The 17,184-nt window shown below is 51.6% G+C and overlaps 5 protein-coding genes and 2 non-coding genes across 7 annotated transcripts; 5 read left to right on the top strand and 2 right to left on the bottom strand.

The window, feature by feature from the left end:
- Positions 1–213: 213 nt before the first annotated feature.
- BO79DRAFT_t231 lies at positions 214–284 on the top strand. The gene has a single exon. It is a non-coding gene; the product is annotated as a tRNA-Gly (tRNA).
- Positions 285–811: 527 nt separating this feature from the next.
- BO79DRAFT_202076 (six-hairpin glycosidase) lies at positions 812–2,906 on the top strand (the record flags this gene model as incomplete). The annotated part of the gene is made up of 1 exon (XM_025681628.1): positions 812–2,906. One exon carries the CDS (start codon positions 812–814, stop codon positions 2,849–2,851), a length of 2,040 nt encoding a protein of 679 aa, XP_025535767.1. The 3' UTR covers positions 2,852–2,906.
- A 1,496-nt stretch (positions 2,907–4,402) lies between these two features.
- On the top strand, positions 4,403–7,683 carry BO79DRAFT_157201 (NRPS-like enzyme; the record flags this gene model as incomplete). The annotated part of the gene is made up of 4 exons (XM_025678854.1): positions 4,403–4,684; positions 4,732–4,993; positions 5,040–7,216; positions 7,294–7,683. The coding sequence occupies 4 exons, from the start codon at positions 4,403–4,405 to the stop codon at positions 7,681–7,683; spliced, it is 3,111 nt and encodes a 1,036-aa protein (XP_025535766.1).
- Positions 7,684–8,150: 467 nt separating this feature from the next.
- On the top strand, positions 8,151–8,507 carry BO79DRAFT_258907 (uncharacterized protein; the record flags this gene model as incomplete). Its single annotated transcript, XM_025686333.1, has 1 exon — positions 8,151–8,507. The coding sequence occupies one exon, from the start codon at positions 8,151–8,153 to the stop codon at positions 8,505–8,507; it is 357 nt and encodes a 118-aa protein (XP_025535765.1).
- A 115-nt stretch (positions 8,508–8,622) lies between these two features.
- Positions 8,623–10,658, bottom strand: BO79DRAFT_290238 (flavin-containing polyamine oxidase). The gene is made up of 6 exons (XM_025688871.1): positions 10,421–10,658; positions 10,342–10,372; positions 10,147–10,284; positions 10,049–10,099; positions 9,748–10,000; positions 8,623–9,688 (listed from the first exon to the last, which is right to left on the bottom strand). Exons 1-6 carry the CDS (start codon positions 10,525–10,527, stop codon positions 8,691–8,693), a joined length of 1,578 nt encoding a protein of 525 aa, XP_025535764.1. The 5' UTR covers positions 10,528–10,658; the 3' UTR covers positions 8,623–8,690.
- Positions 10,659–11,207: 549 nt separating this feature from the next.
- On the bottom strand, positions 11,208–11,278 carry BO79DRAFT_t230. The gene has a single exon. It is a non-coding gene; the product is annotated as a tRNA-Gly (tRNA).
- Positions 11,279–14,541: 3,263 nt separating this feature from the next.
- On the top strand, positions 14,542–15,811 carry BO79DRAFT_180341 (glycoside hydrolase family 16 protein). Its single transcript, XM_025680081.1, has 3 exons — positions 14,542–14,764; positions 14,818–15,098; positions 15,146–15,811. Exons 1-3 carry the CDS (start codon positions 14,671–14,673, stop codon positions 15,764–15,766), a joined length of 996 nt encoding a protein of 331 aa, XP_025535763.1. The 5' UTR covers positions 14,542–14,670; the 3' UTR covers positions 15,767–15,811.
- Positions 15,812–17,184: the final 1,373 nt, after the last annotated feature.

Genomic DNA, 17,184 nt, shown 5'->3' with positions numbered 1-17,184 from the left:
GTTTCCAAGATCAAAGGATATGAGCGCAAAGTTGGTGGGAGTCAAGAGACTGCAACGTTTCGATACTTCTCTTATGTGTGAAAATAGTTGTGAGATGGCGTTTCCAAATTCTGTCATTCGCCCGAGATGTATAGGAGGGGAAGATCACGAAATGAAATATATCAATCTGTTATGACTCAATTATTAAAGACATCATCCATCTGACATCTACCGGCATCATTGGTCTAGTGGTAGAATTCATCGTTGCCATCGATGAGGCCCGTGTTCGATTCACGGATGATGCATTCATTTTTCTATTTCTTTTTTGCCTTCCCTCACCCTCCCTTTTGCTCGAGTGGGAGATCCACTCGATTTCTTAGTTGCGTACATTTCCCAAAAGACAGAATAATACAGAGACTGCTGCAAAACTCCCTGTAGACATACGTGGGCTGCTATCCTAATCCGTATCCCGTAATCTCTCCTACCTTATCATGCACCCTAACTTCTCATGCCACCATCCCACCCAGAATAGCAATGGTATGATGACTCGCAGATGCAGGAATACCCCGTCTGGGGTGTCTGAAGAACTGTACGTCCGAGCCACCCCCGCAGGAGAGACTTGATGAGCTTAATTGCGTGGTTTGCGAGACATTCTCCCCTGATCGCCGATACCCGCCAATCGGCGAATTCTATGCCCTCCGAATCCCCTGCGGTTAAATACGATCCCCTCTCCTCCACCGGAGATTGTCCCTGGGGAGAGTGCGCTATGATTCTCATTCAAATAAGAGTACAACGATCGCTTTACTTCCCTTCACCATGACGCACAACCATCATGCGGTCTCTGCAGGTCCTCGCCCTAGCAGGCGTGCTCGGCGCGTCTGCCCTTGATGCCGACTCCATCTTGAGCAATTACTTTGGGAACGATGCGCCTTGGTATAGCGATCGAATCCCTCTCTTTGAGACTGATCTTTCCGACATCCAAGATGTCTACTACTATCGCTGGAGCATATTCCGGGCCCATCAGCGCGACCTTGGCTCCTACGGCTACATCACGACAGAGTTCCTCAACGACGTTAGCTGGCAGGAAGAACCTTATGCCCTGCTGATAGATGCCTCCAACTTCCATCTGCGCGAAGGTCGCTGGTGTCGCGACCGTCGCTTCACCAGCGACTACTCGTCCTTCCTCTTCGGTCCCAATGGCGACCCCTACCAATTCTCCGAATGCATGGCCGACGGCGTTTGGCAGGCCTACCTAGTCAACGGTGTCGCCGATGATGCCACTCCCCTGCTCTCTTCCATGCAGACTGTCTACGCTGGCTGGAACTCCACCACCCTCGGCGTTGGTGGGTACGACACCTCCAAGGACCTTTACTGGATCCAGCCTCTGACCGATGCGACCGAATACACCATCGCCAGTATCGATGCCTCTGGCGGCGAAGACGGCTTCACAGGCGGATATGCCTTCCGACCCAGCATCAACAGCTACCAATACGCCAACGCACTGGCTATCGCTCACATCGCCAATCTCACTGGCGACACTGCCGTACGCGAGCAGTACACCCAACTGGCGAGCGCTCTCAAGACCCGCCTCCAGGACGACCTCTGGAACAGCACCTTCGAGCACTTCATCGACCGCTACGAGGAAGATAATGAGTACGTCACCTACTGGGACTTCATCCGCGGCCGCGAACTCGTCGGCTACGTCCCCTGGACGCACGACCTTCCAGACGACAACACCACCTACGCCAACGCATGGACTCATATCCTCAATTCCTCGCAGCTAGCGGGCGAGCATGGCCTCCGCACCAACGAGCCCAGCTACCAATACTACATGGTCCAGTATCGCTACGACGGCTCCAACCCGGAATGCCAATGGAACGGGCCCGCCTGGCCCTATCAAACCACGCAAGTCCTGACGGGCCTCGCCAACCTCCTCGACCACTACCCCAAAACCGCTGCAACAGGCGTCATCACCACCGCAGACTACACCAGTATCCTCCGTCAGTACGCCCAACTACACTACAACCCCGCCCGCGGCGGGGTCCTCGACATCGAAGAAGACTACTACTCCGACACGGGCAGTCCTATCGTCGGCTTGCCCCGCTCCCCGCACTACTTCCACTCGGGCTTCGTCGATCTTATTCTCTCGGGCTACGTGGGCATCCGACCTCGTGCGGATGATGTTCTGGAAGTAAACCCTCAGGCGGACGCCTCGGCAGTGAGCTACTTCCGCGCCGAGCGCATCCTCTACCACGGTCACGATGTTGCCGTGCAATGGGACTCCACGGGCAGTCAATACGGCACGGTAGGTCTCGTTGTCGAGGTCGACGGCGAAACAGTGGCCACTAGCAAAACCCTCACCCGTCTCACGGTTGAGTTAAGCTCCGCTTCTGCGCCGGAAATCTCCCGTCCTATCGCCGTCTCGGTGCAACTCGCCGCTGATAGCGAGTATCCGCGGGGTAGTGTATCTGTGGCAGACGCCGACACAGACGACGTGCACGCGGCTATCGACGGACGAGTTTGGTTCTATTGGATTGAGGACGTCGCAAACGGGTGGGATAGTCCCATCGGCAATGGAACGGAGGTGTGGTACCAGGTGGAATTCGAAAATGCGACAAGCACAGCAAGTGCCGAGATTGCGTTCTTTGCGAATAGTACGCAGGGGTATGATGTGCCAAAGAGCTATCGAGTCGAAAGCACTGGCTCAACAGGGGAGTGGGAGGAGGTGACTAATGCAAATTATAGCTCGGCGGTGGCGAATGGAATCACGACGGTTAGTTGGGATGAGGTGAAGACGGAGGCGTTGCGGTTGGTGTTTACGCCTAAGACGGGGGAGATGGTGCGGTTGGTGGAATGGAAGGTGTTTGGGTAGTGGCGGAGTATGGGGGCCGAATATAGGGTGTGAGGGATTTTGTGCTTGTTTTACTAGGTATTAGTATAGGTGTATTGATTGTGTCTATTACTTCTGACTGGCATGGGGCAGGGGATAGATGATCGTTGGTAGATATGCTGCCACATGGCTGCATTATGATTGTGGTTCAGGAGGGAGAGGTAGTAATAGTATCCACCATCGATTAATCTATATCCGAACTTCAACCCTGGATCAGAGATCCTCTCAGCCAATGGTCGACGTCAAGTGCCGCGCAATCATTATTACCAGGAGGGATAAACGTTCAACAGGTACCACTGTACATGTGGAAACTTCAGATAGGGAGGTTGGTCAGAAAGTACTACAATAATGACACAGATATGTATCCCAACATCCGTATGATCATCTACTTATGCAGTGTACATCAAACCCTGCACAATACCATCATCACTAATCCTTTTATCCCACCCTCTTCCTCCACAAATACTAAGTTCATGAGTAGCATAAAACAGCCCCTCGTTGCATATTACCTAATACAGTTAGTACCATCGCCCATACCAACCAATAACAATGACACCGGAGCATAACTCCCAATCTAGAATGCCGAAATCCGATTTACGTTCCAAAATTGCCCAAAGCAGTAATATCCTCTGATTCAGACAACTTGGATTGTTCTTTCGCGGCCCACTCAACGGTTTCATTCTGATTCTTGTTTTCTCTTTGCTCGGGAATAACACAGTGCTCGGTTTGCCGTGTTTAGTGCTTGTGCCCGATGCCCGCTACATAGTGTATGTGGTGGATGATGTAGATGGTGGGTAACTCATACATGGATATGGTATGATGGAGTTGCACAATGCGGAACAGGTAATACTCTACGACGGCACTGTGGCCCTGGTTCAGACCATGCAGGGTACGTAATGCAATCATACCGAAGGAATATCAAAATACTACTAACAGAAATAGGATATCCCTCTTATCTAGATACTAGACTATCGCCGAGACGGATATCCCGCCGCCACAGCCGGACCGGAGACTTGGTTTGCTAAGCTTTCGGGGTGTGGATGGAGTCCGTGGTAAATGGATAGATTTGCCAAGGTTCTTGTTCTTGATAATGAGAAGAGAGGATTGAGATTCGGTATTCCATCTATGTCTATGGTAATGGATTGGTTGTTGGTGCATGAACGTAGTCGTTAGAGTTATAGTAGGTTTAGTTGATACTAGTAGATGATGCACATAGCCCTGTCGGTACTTTCTAGAATTGATCGGCAGCGTCACTGCAGACTGCTCCACCAGCATAAGTCCGTCTAGTGTCACTGTTTGCCTGGATAATCGGCTCCTCCCCTGGCCACCATAATGTCCAAGTTCTGGTTTGAAATCGCGCACCCAAAGGACACCTTGATATAAATACCTCGCAAATTCGCTCGATTTATGGTTCTATCCTCATCATCGCATCGTGTTCTGTTCGTTCTTCACTGCTCAAAATTGTTCTCATCGCATATAGACTTGCTATTTCCAAACCATACTTCATATACTCTAATACTACTTACTACGCCAATGGCCACCACTCCCGGACAACGCCTCCTCCCCGTGGTCGTCGACCACCTCGCTCAAGCCAACCCTGCTCAGCGCATCGGTCTCATCCCCACGGGTGCTGATGTCTCCGATGGCTATGATACTGTGACCGTCCAGCGTCTGGCCCGCGCGGTGGACGCCTTTGCTTGGTGGATCGAGAAGCGGATCGGACGCGCCCAGGAGCCAAAGACTATCGCTTACATGGCTAGCAATGATGTGCGATACTTGATCTTCCTCTTGGCCGCTCATAAGACGGGATACAAGGTATGTTCCACGTATTGTAGATTTACATTCATTTTTTAACGGAACAGCCCCTCCTCCCCTCTACACGTCTTTCCGACGACGCCTACCAGCACATCCTCAACGCTACCGACTGTCACGCCTTCTTCTACACACCTGAAAAGCAGCGCCGCGTGTCTGAAATTCAGGCTTTCCGTCCTGATACTACCTTCCACGAAGTGCCCTCCATTGCAGAGCTCTTCAGCACCACTGCCCAGCCCTACCTTTACACCAAGACCTACCAGGAAGCCGAGGACGATGTCGCCATCGTCATCCACAGCTCTGGCACAACAGGTACTTATCCCACAACCTTAATTAGTAGCACATCTAACCTAGATAGGCATGCCTAAACCCGTCCCCCTGACGCACGGCTTCCTCGCCACCATGGACTACGCCGCATACATCTCGCGTCCCCAATATCGACAATCCACGCTGTTCTACGACCTCCAGCCTGACACCCTCGTCCTCTCCACCACACCCTTTTTCCACCTCATGGGCCTAATTGCCTTCTTTGAATCCCTCTTCCACCACATTCCCTTCGTCATCCTTCCCGAAAAGCCTCTCTCCGCTAACCTCATTACCTCCGCTATCACCGCCACCAAACCTGCGGCAGCTATGCTGCCTCCCTCCCTCCTCGAAGACATGTCCCACGTCCCGGCCGCCCGCACTGCCCTCAGCACCATTGAATACGTCTATTTCGCCGGCGCTCCTCTCGCTCCAGAAGTCGGAGATGACCTGTCTCAACTCACCAAGATGATCACCGTCATCGGATCCAGCGAAATGGGTATCATCTCCTCGCTCGTCCCCCAAGGCAAGAATGTATGGGGCTACTTCGACTGGAACCCAGCTTATGGAGTGGACATGCAGCATGTCAGTGACGATATGTATGAGCTCGTCATTCCCCGCCGAGCAGACAGTCGCCGAATCCACGGCATCTTCCATACCTTCCCAGACCGCACTGAGTACCGCTCCAACGACCTCTTCATCCGACACCCCGAGCATCCTCACCTGTGGAAATACCACGGCCGACTCGATGACGTGATCGTGCTCAGCAACGGCGAGAAGCTAAACCCCATCACCCTGGAGAAGATCGTTGAGGGACACCCGCGCGTCCACCGTGCTCTCCTCATCGGCCAAGCCCGCTTTGACACAGCCCTCCTCATCGAACCCAACTGGGCTCTGGAGGGCGAAGCAGTTGACGAAAAAGCCTTCATCGAATCCATCTGGCCCACAGTGGATCGCGCCAATGAAGCCGTCCCCAAGTACGGCCGCATCGCAAAGAACAAGATCCGTCTTTCTGATCCCAAGAAGCCCTTCCAACTGACCCCCAAAGGCACCACAAAGCGCCACGCCGTGAACAAGGACTACAAGGATGAAATTGAGGCCATCTACGCAGCAGCAGAGGAAGAAACCGCCGCTGTCGAGCTTCCCACTACCCTCAGCATCGACAACCTCCGCACCTTCGTCCGCTCCCTCATCGCCAACCTCCTCGACCGCGCCGACCTTGGTGACGACGAGGACCTCTATGCCGCCGGTCTGGACTCGCTGCAAACCATCCAGCTCGCCAAAACCCTCAACAAGGCTGTCGTCGCTGCCGGCTACCCTGCTGGCCAGGAAATCTCCCAGCAACAGATCTACGCCAACCCCTCCATCTCCCAGCTCGCTGTCTACCTGCAAGACCTAGTGACCGGCAACTTGCGTACAACGACCATCTCCCGCGCCGACCGCCTCGCCGCCACCATCGAGAAATACACCTCCCAGCTCCCACACCGCACCACCCCTGCCGTCCCTGCCCCGGCCAACTCCACTGTGATCCTCACTGGCTCGACCGGCTCGCTTGGAACCTACCTCCTCCACAGCCTGCTGACCGATTCCAACGTCGCAAAGGTATACTGCTTCAACCGATCCGACGCGGCCGACCGCCAGCAGCGCAGCTTCGCCGACAAGGGTCTGGACACTGCGCTGCTCAACCCCAGCCGGGTAGAGTTCCTTACTGTCTCATTCGGTGCACCACACTTTGGTCTTAGCGAGACCAAGTACGCAGACCTCCTGGAGAATGTGGACTTCATTATGCACAACGCGTGGAAGGTTAACTTCAATCACCCGCTCGAGTCGTTCGAGGACCCGCATATCAAGGGCGTGGTGGAGTTCATTACCTTCAGTGTGCGGAGCAAGTACAACGCGCACTTGTCGTTCGTGTCCAGTGTGAGTACCATCGGCGGATGGACGGAGAAGTTGGGCCCTGTGGTGCCGGAGAAGCCGGTGGAAAGTGTCGAAGCGGTGCTGGTGCAGGGGTACGGCGAGTCGAAGTTCGTCGGAGAGAGGTTGTGTCTGGCTGCGTCCGAGGGGCCGGGTGTGCCGACGACGGTGTTTAGGGTTGGGCAGATTGCCGGGCCGACGAGTGTGAAGGGATTGTGGAATTTGGATGAGTGGGTGCCGACGTTGGTGAAGACGAGTAAGGCTGTTGGCAAGGTGCCGGCGAATTTGGGTGGGTATGAGGTTGATTGGGTGCCTGTTGTAAGTGACTCCCTTTTTTCCTGTCTTGATCTAAAGGTATGGGTGGGAATGGATGCTAATATGGATGGTATTGCTAGGATACCTTATCAACAATCACCACCGAACTCATGCACACCCGTCGTCAAAACCAATCTGCTACTGCGCACGCCGTCTACCACCTCGTCAACCCCTGCAGGACGCCCTGGGCGACCCTCGTCCCCGCCATCCAGTCCAAGTACCCCGGTATGCAGGCGGTGCCGCTGGACCAGTGGCTGGACGAGCTGGAAGCGATCAAATCGCCCTCGGAGGCCGAGGTGCGCGAGAAACCCGCGCTGAAGCTGCTTGACTTTTACCGCGGACTCACGGGCGAGATGCTCTCGGCGAGTATTAGTGTGGAGCAGACGCGCGGGGGTAGCAAGACCATGGAGGGATTGGGTGCAGTAACGGGGGATCTGATGGGCAATTGGTTGAGGCAGTGGGATTTTTAATTTGATCCCTTGCCGGGGGTGTAATGTGCCAGAGTGAGTGGCTGGCTGTAAGGATTGATTTGTTTCACACGTTTTGGGTTTGCGTTTGTTAGCGATAGATAGAGATTGCAATTTGAATTCGATAGACATGCATAACATTCCTGATGCTTGTTTTAGGATCGTGCTGATCGCTTTCCTCTCTGGGGTGGGATGCAGGTACCCCTGGCGTGATTTGTCTTGCTTTGATAGCTAGTAACTGTAGTCGGTGGAATGAGGGTATTTATACCTATTACTGTATATCCCCGGGGCTAGGTTCACTTCGTTATTTTCTCCTTTTATCACACCATCCAAGCTTCATTCCTCTACCACATACATACTCTACATCACAACCACAAAGGTAACCACCACCACTCCCCAACATTCACATTATATACCCATCTAACCACTCCCCACCAGACACCCAAGAACAAGAAAACAATAGAAGCAACATGCATCTCTCCACCCTCCTCCTTCCCCTCCTCCCCACCGCCGCCCTCTCCGCAATCTGCTACCCCGAGACCGGCGGCTCGAACTGCGCCTCCCTAATCAGCATCAAGGAATTCTACTCCCTGCAATACTGCCAGTACCGGTGGAACGTGCTCTACGGCGACTGGGACCACTTCGTCAACAACATGACCAGCCCGACGAAGGTGCACGCCAGCGTCGGCAAGACAGGTGTGTTTGATAGCTTCGAGGACTGTCTGAATGGGTTTGAGGACGTCGTGGAGACTTGTCATGGGGTTAGTCAGGGAGGTGTCATGACCAATGGGAATGTTAGCCTTAATGTGCATTTTTGTGATTGGTAAATCCCCTCTCCATCCCTGGAGGGGAGAAGTTTAATGTGATTATGAGTGATGTATGGGTTGGATAGATAGATGGTTATATGATGATATGTTATATTCATACTACATATATACACCACACACACATTCAGTTCACCACATAGAGCCGGTGAAAGAGAATGAGGGAGGTAAGGGAAGGGGGACAGTTTAATCATCGTTGAAATCATAGAAACTGTTTCCGTTCCACCCATCCACGAAACTGTAATCCGCTAAGGGCGTCGTTCCGTGCAGTGTCTCATAGTGCTTCCTGCCCTTGCAAGTAGTATTCGCCTTGCAAGTTCCGTTCAAGATACTGTTGATATGCAGCCCCGCAGCCTGGCCCTCGAACCACGCTCCATGCAAGAACCCAAAGTAGGTCGGACTGGTCGCCTCACCGGCGAACCACAATCTGCCTGCATTGGCACGCAGGTTCTCATGCATCTCCAACGTCGTGCTGGGCGGCCAGTTCGAGTAACTGCCGTAGGCCCAGGGCTCCAGGGTCCACCGGGGGTACATGAACGCAATGGGGTCGGGAATGTTCTTCTCCGGGAACATCTTGCGCAGGACTTCCATGACCTCCGCCTTGGTCTTCTCGTCGGACTGGCGTTCAGCGCGCCAGGCGAACTGCTCCGTCACAGTGACGAAGATGATGTTCGAGCCCGGGAAGAAGCCCTCTGTGCTGAGGGACTGGAAGACGGGGTAGTAGCCGCGCATGTAGGGGTCCGCGTAGAGGAAGTACTGGGTGTCTTCGGGCCAGAAGGTCTCGTTAAATTGGAGGAAGATCTTGGTGTAAGTAGCCATAGTGAAGCCTTCGATGGATTCCTTCTTCCATTCGGGCAGAGATGGGGTGAAGGTGACGGCGTTGTTTTGCAGCACGCCCAGACTGAAGGTACAGATGGCGTAGGAGGCGCGCACGCAGGAGCCGTCGGCGCTGTGGACGGTTACTCCGGAGTCGGAGTAGCTGATGTTGGTGATGTGGTTGTTGAGGAGCAGGCGGGTGTCGTTGGGCTTGAGGAAGGTCGACGCCATGCCGTGGATGATGTGGCTGTAGCCGCGCTGGTCGATGACGAAGTTGTCTTCGTCGCTGAAGCCGTTCACGGTGAGGTTCTGGCCAGCGACACCGAAGATGAAGGAACTTTCGAGAGGCGTGTAGGCGTCTTCGAAGTCTGTGTTTAGTGGTAGTTAGTGGTGTGTACGTGTGTTTGGGGACAGGTGGGTGACGCACCCCATGACCACCAGTCAACAGCTTGCGCTTCCATGTCGTCGACCTTAGGGCGCCAGCCGGCCAGGGCCAATCCGGTTTTGGCGGTCTGGTCCTGCAAGTTGTCGAGGAGCATGACACCGGCTTGGGCGGCGGCGGTGTCGTAGATGTCGTCCCAGATGTCGATCAGCTGGGAGAAGTCCTTGTAGCCGTACTGGTTGTAGGTCGACACGTTGCTGTAGTTGGAGTAGATGGTGGAGAGGTTGTAGACTTGGGCCTTTTGAGGGTTAGAGTAGTGGTGCGGTGGTGAAGGTTGGAGGCTTACCAGTGTCCAGACGGGGTTCTGCGGACCCCCATGAGTGCCGAGTCCTTGGACCTGTGGTTGTTAGCAGTGCCCAATGCCGGATTCAATGAATGACATACCCAGTTGCAACCCATCTCAATGATGTACGGGTTACCATCTTTGTCCTGGCCGAAGGGCTTATGCCAGGCGCGACCGCCAATGGTGTCGCGGTATTCGAGGATCATGAAGTCTTCCATGGAGGCATTGTGCAGCGTTTGCTGGTAACATGTGAGCATGTGGGATTCCTTCTAGAAGCGACAAAGGGATAAACATACAGCAGCAGCAATACCAGCCATTCCTCCACCACTGTTGAGGTTAGCTTTGATCGCACTTCAGGCCCGATAGTAGTCATACAGAATAGCAACCGTCGTCTGCTTGCATTGTCCCTCATCGCGCGCATGGGGAACAGCCGCGCTAGGCAGCGCCAACGCTCCAAGAAGAGCCAACAACGAGAGCTGCATGGTGAGTGCCTCTCAATTCCCTATCGTGCCTGCTAGCTAGCTAGCAAGCAAAAGCGAGAGGCATGAATAAATAGTACAGAGAAATGGGCTGCCGAGGTCGGACGTAACGGATAAGAAAGGCACCGATGGGGCAAGTCCATGCGGGTCTGATTGTTATCTCAGCTGGTCTCCGCACGAAGGAGCAATTCCGCAAGAGTCTCTGCATTTAATCTATTAGCTGCAACCATAATGGTAGCTAGTTGGGGAGATTGTTGGCCATTGGCCCAACCTCCGCTTCAGCCGTCGGCGATAAGCAAACAGGGCGGTGGGACCAATCCCGGCGGGTCGGCGATCGTAGCTACGGGCAGTCACCGATCCCTGTAATTGTCTTCAGCTGAAAGAGCTAATGCCTAGTGAGGTGTACTAGCTGCAGTAACCAGGTACCATGGTGGCGAAAATCCGAGGTCCAAATCCCGAATGGCACAGAAGTGGCAAGAAAGTGGAAGTGTCAAAAAGACATGTTTACTGCAGACCTGGATGGTCTTAACCAGGAACATGAAGGATGATCTGATCCCGATCAGGCAAGTAACCCAGCAAATGGAAGGAAGTGGAGTAAACTGAGGCGGATATGAGGGGTAGAGGGAACTGCTTGTGATCAGCAAAGAGGAAGGAAACAAAAAGATTTTAAAAGAAAAAGATAGTGCATCATCCGTGAATCGAACACGGGCCTCATCGATGGCAACGATGAATTCTACCACTAGACCAATGATGCTGTTGCTAACCAGCAGACTATCTGATTCGCTGATGGAAATTTTATTTTATTTAGGTACTATAACCTACCAGGAGGCAGCAATATCATACTGCACGGAATTCAGCACATGATAAGATACCCAAGCTATTACCCCATACTACTTATAACTTTCGCATACTCATTCTAAGCCTTCCGATTAAAGACTTCTGAATGCTACAATGTTCTTGCTTGCTTATTACTAATAAGTTACTACGCGTGTTCTCACATAGTTGTTGAATTTATCATCAGGCGTCGACTACATATATATCTTTACTTGTCCATAATTCGCCGCAGACCTCAAGGAAATTCAACTTGAACTAACCATTTCAGCCAAAACGACGGATTATTTCAGGAAGGCAGTACACTAGTACCGGCTTGAATACACAGTAACCCATCACCTGTAGCTGTTGACGTCATCTCCATCTTAATATCACCTTCTATGTGTAGTGCTTGATCTTGTGAGGTCCCTCCCCAAATAATAGCGCACTATATTTTGTTATGTCTGACATCAGGACTCTGAAGCAGTTATCTTTCGCATTACTTGGGTTGCTTCTCTATTTCACGACGTGGGTTGTTTATGCCGGCATACTGCCAGCGAATGGACAACCTGAAGTAAAATGCCCCGTTTCTGCATCCCATCTACTCGACACAAATGACCAAATACGACATCCATAGATAGACTTTTCAATATCAACTGGCCAGCCCTCTTGTGAAACGAAATGACTTACAACATCACCGCAGACGACTCACATGTCCGCGAAGAAAAGGGAACCACCAGTCCAAAAGCTCAAGATCTGGGGAGCAGTTGATCCAACGCAAGGGATCTGTATTACCTCGAGAAGGCCACCACCTAGACAGAGACGATTGGCAAGACTGACGGAGAAGAAGCCGAGATAGCTTCTTTCAAGCTACCTGAAAATAACTTTCTTGGCACTGCCTCAGGAAATGTTCGAGCAACTCAGCTGCACATGCTTCTGCTGGCACTGATAGAGCTGGGCCCGAATAGAACAAGCATGTCCTGTGACTGATGTAGCCTGTGGCTCCTGAGCCTGACTCTCGGATCCGATTCCTTTTCCATGACCACCACTCCGAAATTTTTCACATTCATGCCAATGCCAGAACCGGGAACCTGCAAACTCCATTCAACCGTGACAAACCATCCCTTCACATTCAGCGACTCCTTTGCGCTGTGTGGCACACGCATCCCGCGTAGCTGCATTGATGGGTTGCGTGAGACGTTCAGTGGGAGCATCGTTCCAGCGGGATCATCGGCGTTATGTGCATCCTCGTACTAAGTTCTCCGTCTCCTGTGGTGGATGTCACGGTTGAATTCGATTATCATCAAGTCAAATCGGTCAGACTTTACGTCGGTGTTGGGTAGTTTGCATATGTAGAAAATGATAGAGATAAGGAGGCCTTGGTTTACTCGCATGTTCGGGTCACGTATATCTCTTCCATCTCGAGTGTACTGAGGGTGGCTCGACGCGAGGCATTAAGCAGCATCGATAGCGTAGAAAAGTCCTAGTCAGACATTTTGATCCCGACGAACTCCACAATGGGTCGAAACAGCAAGCGTAGAGAGTCTTGTATAAGACATCTAGGAATGTATGTGTCCTGCTGAGCCACTGTCGACAGATAGTATATCGGATGTCGACGAGTAAAGGAATGCTGATGAGACGCCCATAGATTGAATGAGGCCGGATAAACATCTGAGATATATTGGGCATTTTTCATCCACAGCATCTGGTGCGCTCTAAGATCGTTATTTGTGAGACCGTCAGAGTAATACTGACAGGGGAAGTTGGGTGTCACCCAGTGGCAATGAGAGTGAATAAGCAGTAAGCTCTTGACTTCATGACTCACAGGAGTCGTTCTCCAGCGGATTTTGGGCGCCTTGCTTGTAGTATTTTAAATAAGAGAGACGTGGTAAAGTGACCTGGAAGAGAGATCTCACATGCAAGTCAGGGGATGATGAATGGGTACGTTTTGCTACCTACGCCTTCTTTTGCGCTCCAACCGTATCACGTCATCAGGTTCCATTGTTTCAATCTATCACGTTATTAGTCCGTTTTATGCATCAATCTATGTGAGCTTCTAGCAGTTCAAGAGCAGTCGACTGGACAAGCAAGACATCTGGGGGCTGCGCAGACCCGTGATTGTAGTCCAGAGAGGGTAGGTAAGACATCAGTCTTGATATAGAAGCAGTAAGCTCGCTAACAGATGATGTGCAATTCTTTATGTACTTTGTGCTACTACTAGCCAGGGCTATCTGGCACAAACCTTAGCCGATAGCATCTGTGGAGATAAAGATCAACATCTTTGTTTCTATTCGTTGACGGTAGTTTCAGGAACGACCCGATTCCCGAGAACATCCATCATAAAGTTAACCCTCAGGTTCGGACTGGAGATTCTAGAATGGCCTCAAGTTGAGCCTTAAACCTAATATGACAGATGGTCACAAGGTACGCAGATATACGTTGGCAAGATAAACGTACGCATTTGCCACGACGGGATCCGCAGTTCCATGGCGTCGGGCTCGTTTACTGGTTGAGAATTGGTTCGGACCTAAAGACAGTAGCGGAGAATGGGACCGAACTATCTGACTGATCTTCCGGAGCCGATCCCATTGGCTTTTGATCAATGGTCATAATCATATCTTTCCATCCCACTGATAACCCTCGAATCTCGGCTCGCTCCCGCGATTCAGCAACGGCTTAGGATAATGCCACTGAGGTTTAGACAAAATGAATCTGCTGGAGAAGCTGATTTATTCTTCAAAATAGACGAGACTAATTTTTTGCAAATTGTTCCTTTCATCGTTGCTGCACTGGGCTGAGTCTTCATAGGCGTCATGCGCATCCACAGTCCACGACAGCACTTTTCCCGTTCGGGCCAAGTGCCTGTTGGCGGGTAAGTGTTCAGGAACCGTCTTCTGGGCGGACGCGCAAGCCATCTCATCGCCTCTCATCAAGCTTTGTGGCCGACGCATGGCCCCATCCCTCGTGGACTTGCTGTCGTTTCAGAGCCAACCGCTTGCCAACACGCCATCATCCCAAGACAGCCGCTCCACTCCCTCCTCCAATGGGATGTACCAAGTCCACTGCCCAGGCTATGCATCCTTGGCCACACGCAGTGGAAGCGCTCTTGCGCCCAGCAAGAGGGAGAATTTATAGCCAACCTCAATATTTGCTGCTGCCTTAGCTAGCCTGCCCCTGAGTATTCGTGTCAACCATGGTCATGATTCAGTCCCCTATATACAGTCTGTAATCCCGTTTCCACCTACTTACACTCGTTGTCCGCCTCCGTTGCAGCTTTCTTTCGGTTCAAATACTCTAGTCACTCGCTCAAACAGTTCATTCGTTGTGATTATTACCATGAAGTCATATATGTCATGGGCATTGACTGCCCTCGCTGCCACAGTGCCTCTCAGTGCAGCTCAGACATACTCGAGTTGCAACCCCACGAACAGTATGTGACAGACAACTTTAACGGAGAAGAATATAATTGACTCACACTATCAGAAACCTGCCCACCTGACAAGGGTCTCAACCAGTGGTCCCTGACCACCAATTTCACCGAGGGTTCGTCTTGGCGTGATAGATGGAATGTCACCGCCGATTCCGTGAACAGCACCTCCAAAGGTGCTGAATTCGTTATCAGCCAGCAGGGCGATGCCCCTACTATCGAGTCCAACTTCTACATCTTCTTCGGCTATGTAGAGGTTAAGTTCCGCGCTGCCAACGGCACCGGTATCGTCAGCACCAGTGTGATGGAGTCCAACGACCTGGATGAGATTGACTGGGTACGGCCCTATCGAACTTCAACGCTACCAATGCTAACCCTGAACAGGAACAAGTTAGTACATGGGACTCGGAAATCCAGACGAACTACTTTGGCAAAGGCAACACCACGTCCTACGACCGTGCCACCACCGTGAACGTCACCACCCCCGAAGAGACCTACCACACCTATGGAGTCAACTGGACATCCAGCAAGACCGAATGGATCCTCGATGGTACGGTCGTACGTACACTCGAGTATGCGGACGCTGTCGATGGCAAGAACTACCCCCAGACCCCCATGACCGTCCGTGTCGGTATCTGGGCTGGCGGTGACCCCGACAACTCCGAGGGGACCATCGAATGGGCCGGTGGTGAGACCGACTACGACGACGGCCCGTTCATCATGTATCTGGAGTCGGTCAGCATCATTAACTACACCCCCGCTGAGTACTACAATTACACGGACAAGACTGGTGACTACACAAGTATCGACGCCTATAACACCACCACATCATCCAAGTCGACCAACTCGTCCAGTAGCTCGGGATCGAGCTCGTCGTCCTCGAGCGCTGGCTCTTCAAGCTCGAGCTCCGTCTCTGTATCCAGCAGTGATGCTAGCGGTCTCTCCTACAGCGGGTTCTTGATGACGATCCTTGGGCTGGGCGCATTCGCGGGTTTGCTTCTTTAGACGACATCACCAATGGCTGTGCCATATGTATTGATTCATCGCAACTGTATAAACCAGCCTATTTTGTAGTACAATCAATTCAGGAGTTTTGCATAGGGTCAGCGGACATGTTTATACCATGTTCTTAATTTCTCATTCGTAGGATAAGAGCCAGTCGCTGGCGCATGCGCCCGTCAGAAATCCATGTGAAATACCGGGCGCTGGTTGGGGCCGGCGGCAAATGCTTAGTTTGGGGAGCATGAGTCAGGGATACGGCTCGGAGATAACGGTAGCTTGTTGAGAATTAGTTGGATGATGTCAGATTGTCCAGTATCGGGTACACATTGGACCAGAGACTCGGAATTACCTATCGATCCATGTCTAGTACTTTATACTCTGGGTCTGGTGGGTGTACATACCGGGGCTACTACCACTTCTAGGCTACCCGATATTGCTCTATTCCAATGCTACACTACTTCCACTCTTGACCGTTTGAATTACAGACGCGGGGCATAGCAGATATACTCATTCCAATCCAGTCTTCGTTACCTGCACATCATGCCTAAACCGAAAGATGACATCCCTTTACTTGAATAAGAATGCCGCGTGATGTTACTGCTGAGTACGGAGTGTCACGACGTTCTGTTGGGTTCTTCTTGGTGAACTTACTCTCTAATATCATTGCTTGGCTGCTTTTTGCTCTTCTGTTTGTCATACAGAACATATCAGCGACCTTAGCTCCAGATTGACTCCTACTTTAACAATTGACCTTCATCTGCAGCCAGTGTAACTACTAAAGCGTCATAGCAATTTTAGGATTATATTTAAGCTTTCTACTAAGCCTGATTGAAGTATCTCGAAGAATTGATCGACACATTCCTTCCTTGGTTTCCTCAATGGAATCAAAAAGAATGATTACATTGACTACAAGGAAGGAGACTATTTCCGTTCCCTCTCAATTCCCGTCGCTTGGTCTTCCTGTCTGTCACTTGACCAGGAAATAGACAACAACAACGCTGATTCCACGATTCATCAGGACTACAATCCGGTTTATTGTAGCGCCCCTGCATTCTGCATGCAAGGGACGGGTAGTTGAAGGGGAAAATGTCTACGTCCCCGGATTTAATGTCTTAATGTCTGGCATGCAGGGGTGGGATATGACAACTACCAATTCACTCTCACGGTACAATAGCTGCTTGAATAAGTAAATGGCCATCCTAACATCCAAAGGAAGAAGCCCAAGAATTCGGATACTACCTCCATAGTCGCTTAGTAGTGTTCTCATTATTGAAGCCAATGTAACCAGCGCTGGCATTCCTGAATGACCGTCTACAGTCCACACACTTACAAGCCTATATCTTCAACAAACCAGAAAATGCAAGTATATAGACTAGCCACGACCGCAGGGTCCCCAATTCCTGCAGACACTCATCTACCAC

The sequence above is a fragment of the Aspergillus costaricaensis genome, assembly GCF_003184835.1.
Source record: "Aspergillus costaricaensis CBS 115574 unplaced genomic scaffold BO79scaffold_36, whole genome shotgun sequence".
NCBI lineage: Eukaryota > Fungi > Ascomycota > Eurotiomycetes > Eurotiales > Aspergillaceae > Aspergillus > Aspergillus costaricensis.
This window is presented reverse-complemented; position numbering and strand designations above follow the sequence as displayed.

Bases quoted from the DNA above. Each gene is read 5' to 3' on its own strand.
- BO79DRAFT_290238 (XM_025688871.1), bottom strand. From the start codon at position 10,527: ATGCAGCTCTCGTTGTTGGCTCTTCTTGGAGCGTTGGCGCTGCCTAGC. The intron at 10,285-10,341 runs GTATGTTTATCC...ACATGTTACCAG, and splicing joins TGGCTGGTATTGCTGCTGCT to CAAACGCTGCACAATGCCTC. The intron at 10,001-10,048 runs GTAAGCCTCCAA...AACCCTCAAAAG, and splicing joins AGAACCCCGTCTGGACACTG to GCCCAAGTCTACAACCTCTC.
- BO79DRAFT_180341 (XM_025680081.1), top strand. From the start codon at position 14,671: ATGAAGTCATATATGTCATGGGCATTGACTGCCCTCGCTGCCACAGTG. The intron at 14,765-14,817 runs GTATGTGACAGA...TCACACTATCAG, and splicing joins GAGTTGCAACCCCACGAACA to AAACCTGCCCACCTGACAAG. The intron at 15,099-15,145 runs GTACGGCCCTAT...AACCCTGAACAG, and splicing joins ACCTGGATGAGATTGACTGG to GAACAAGTTAGTACATGGGA.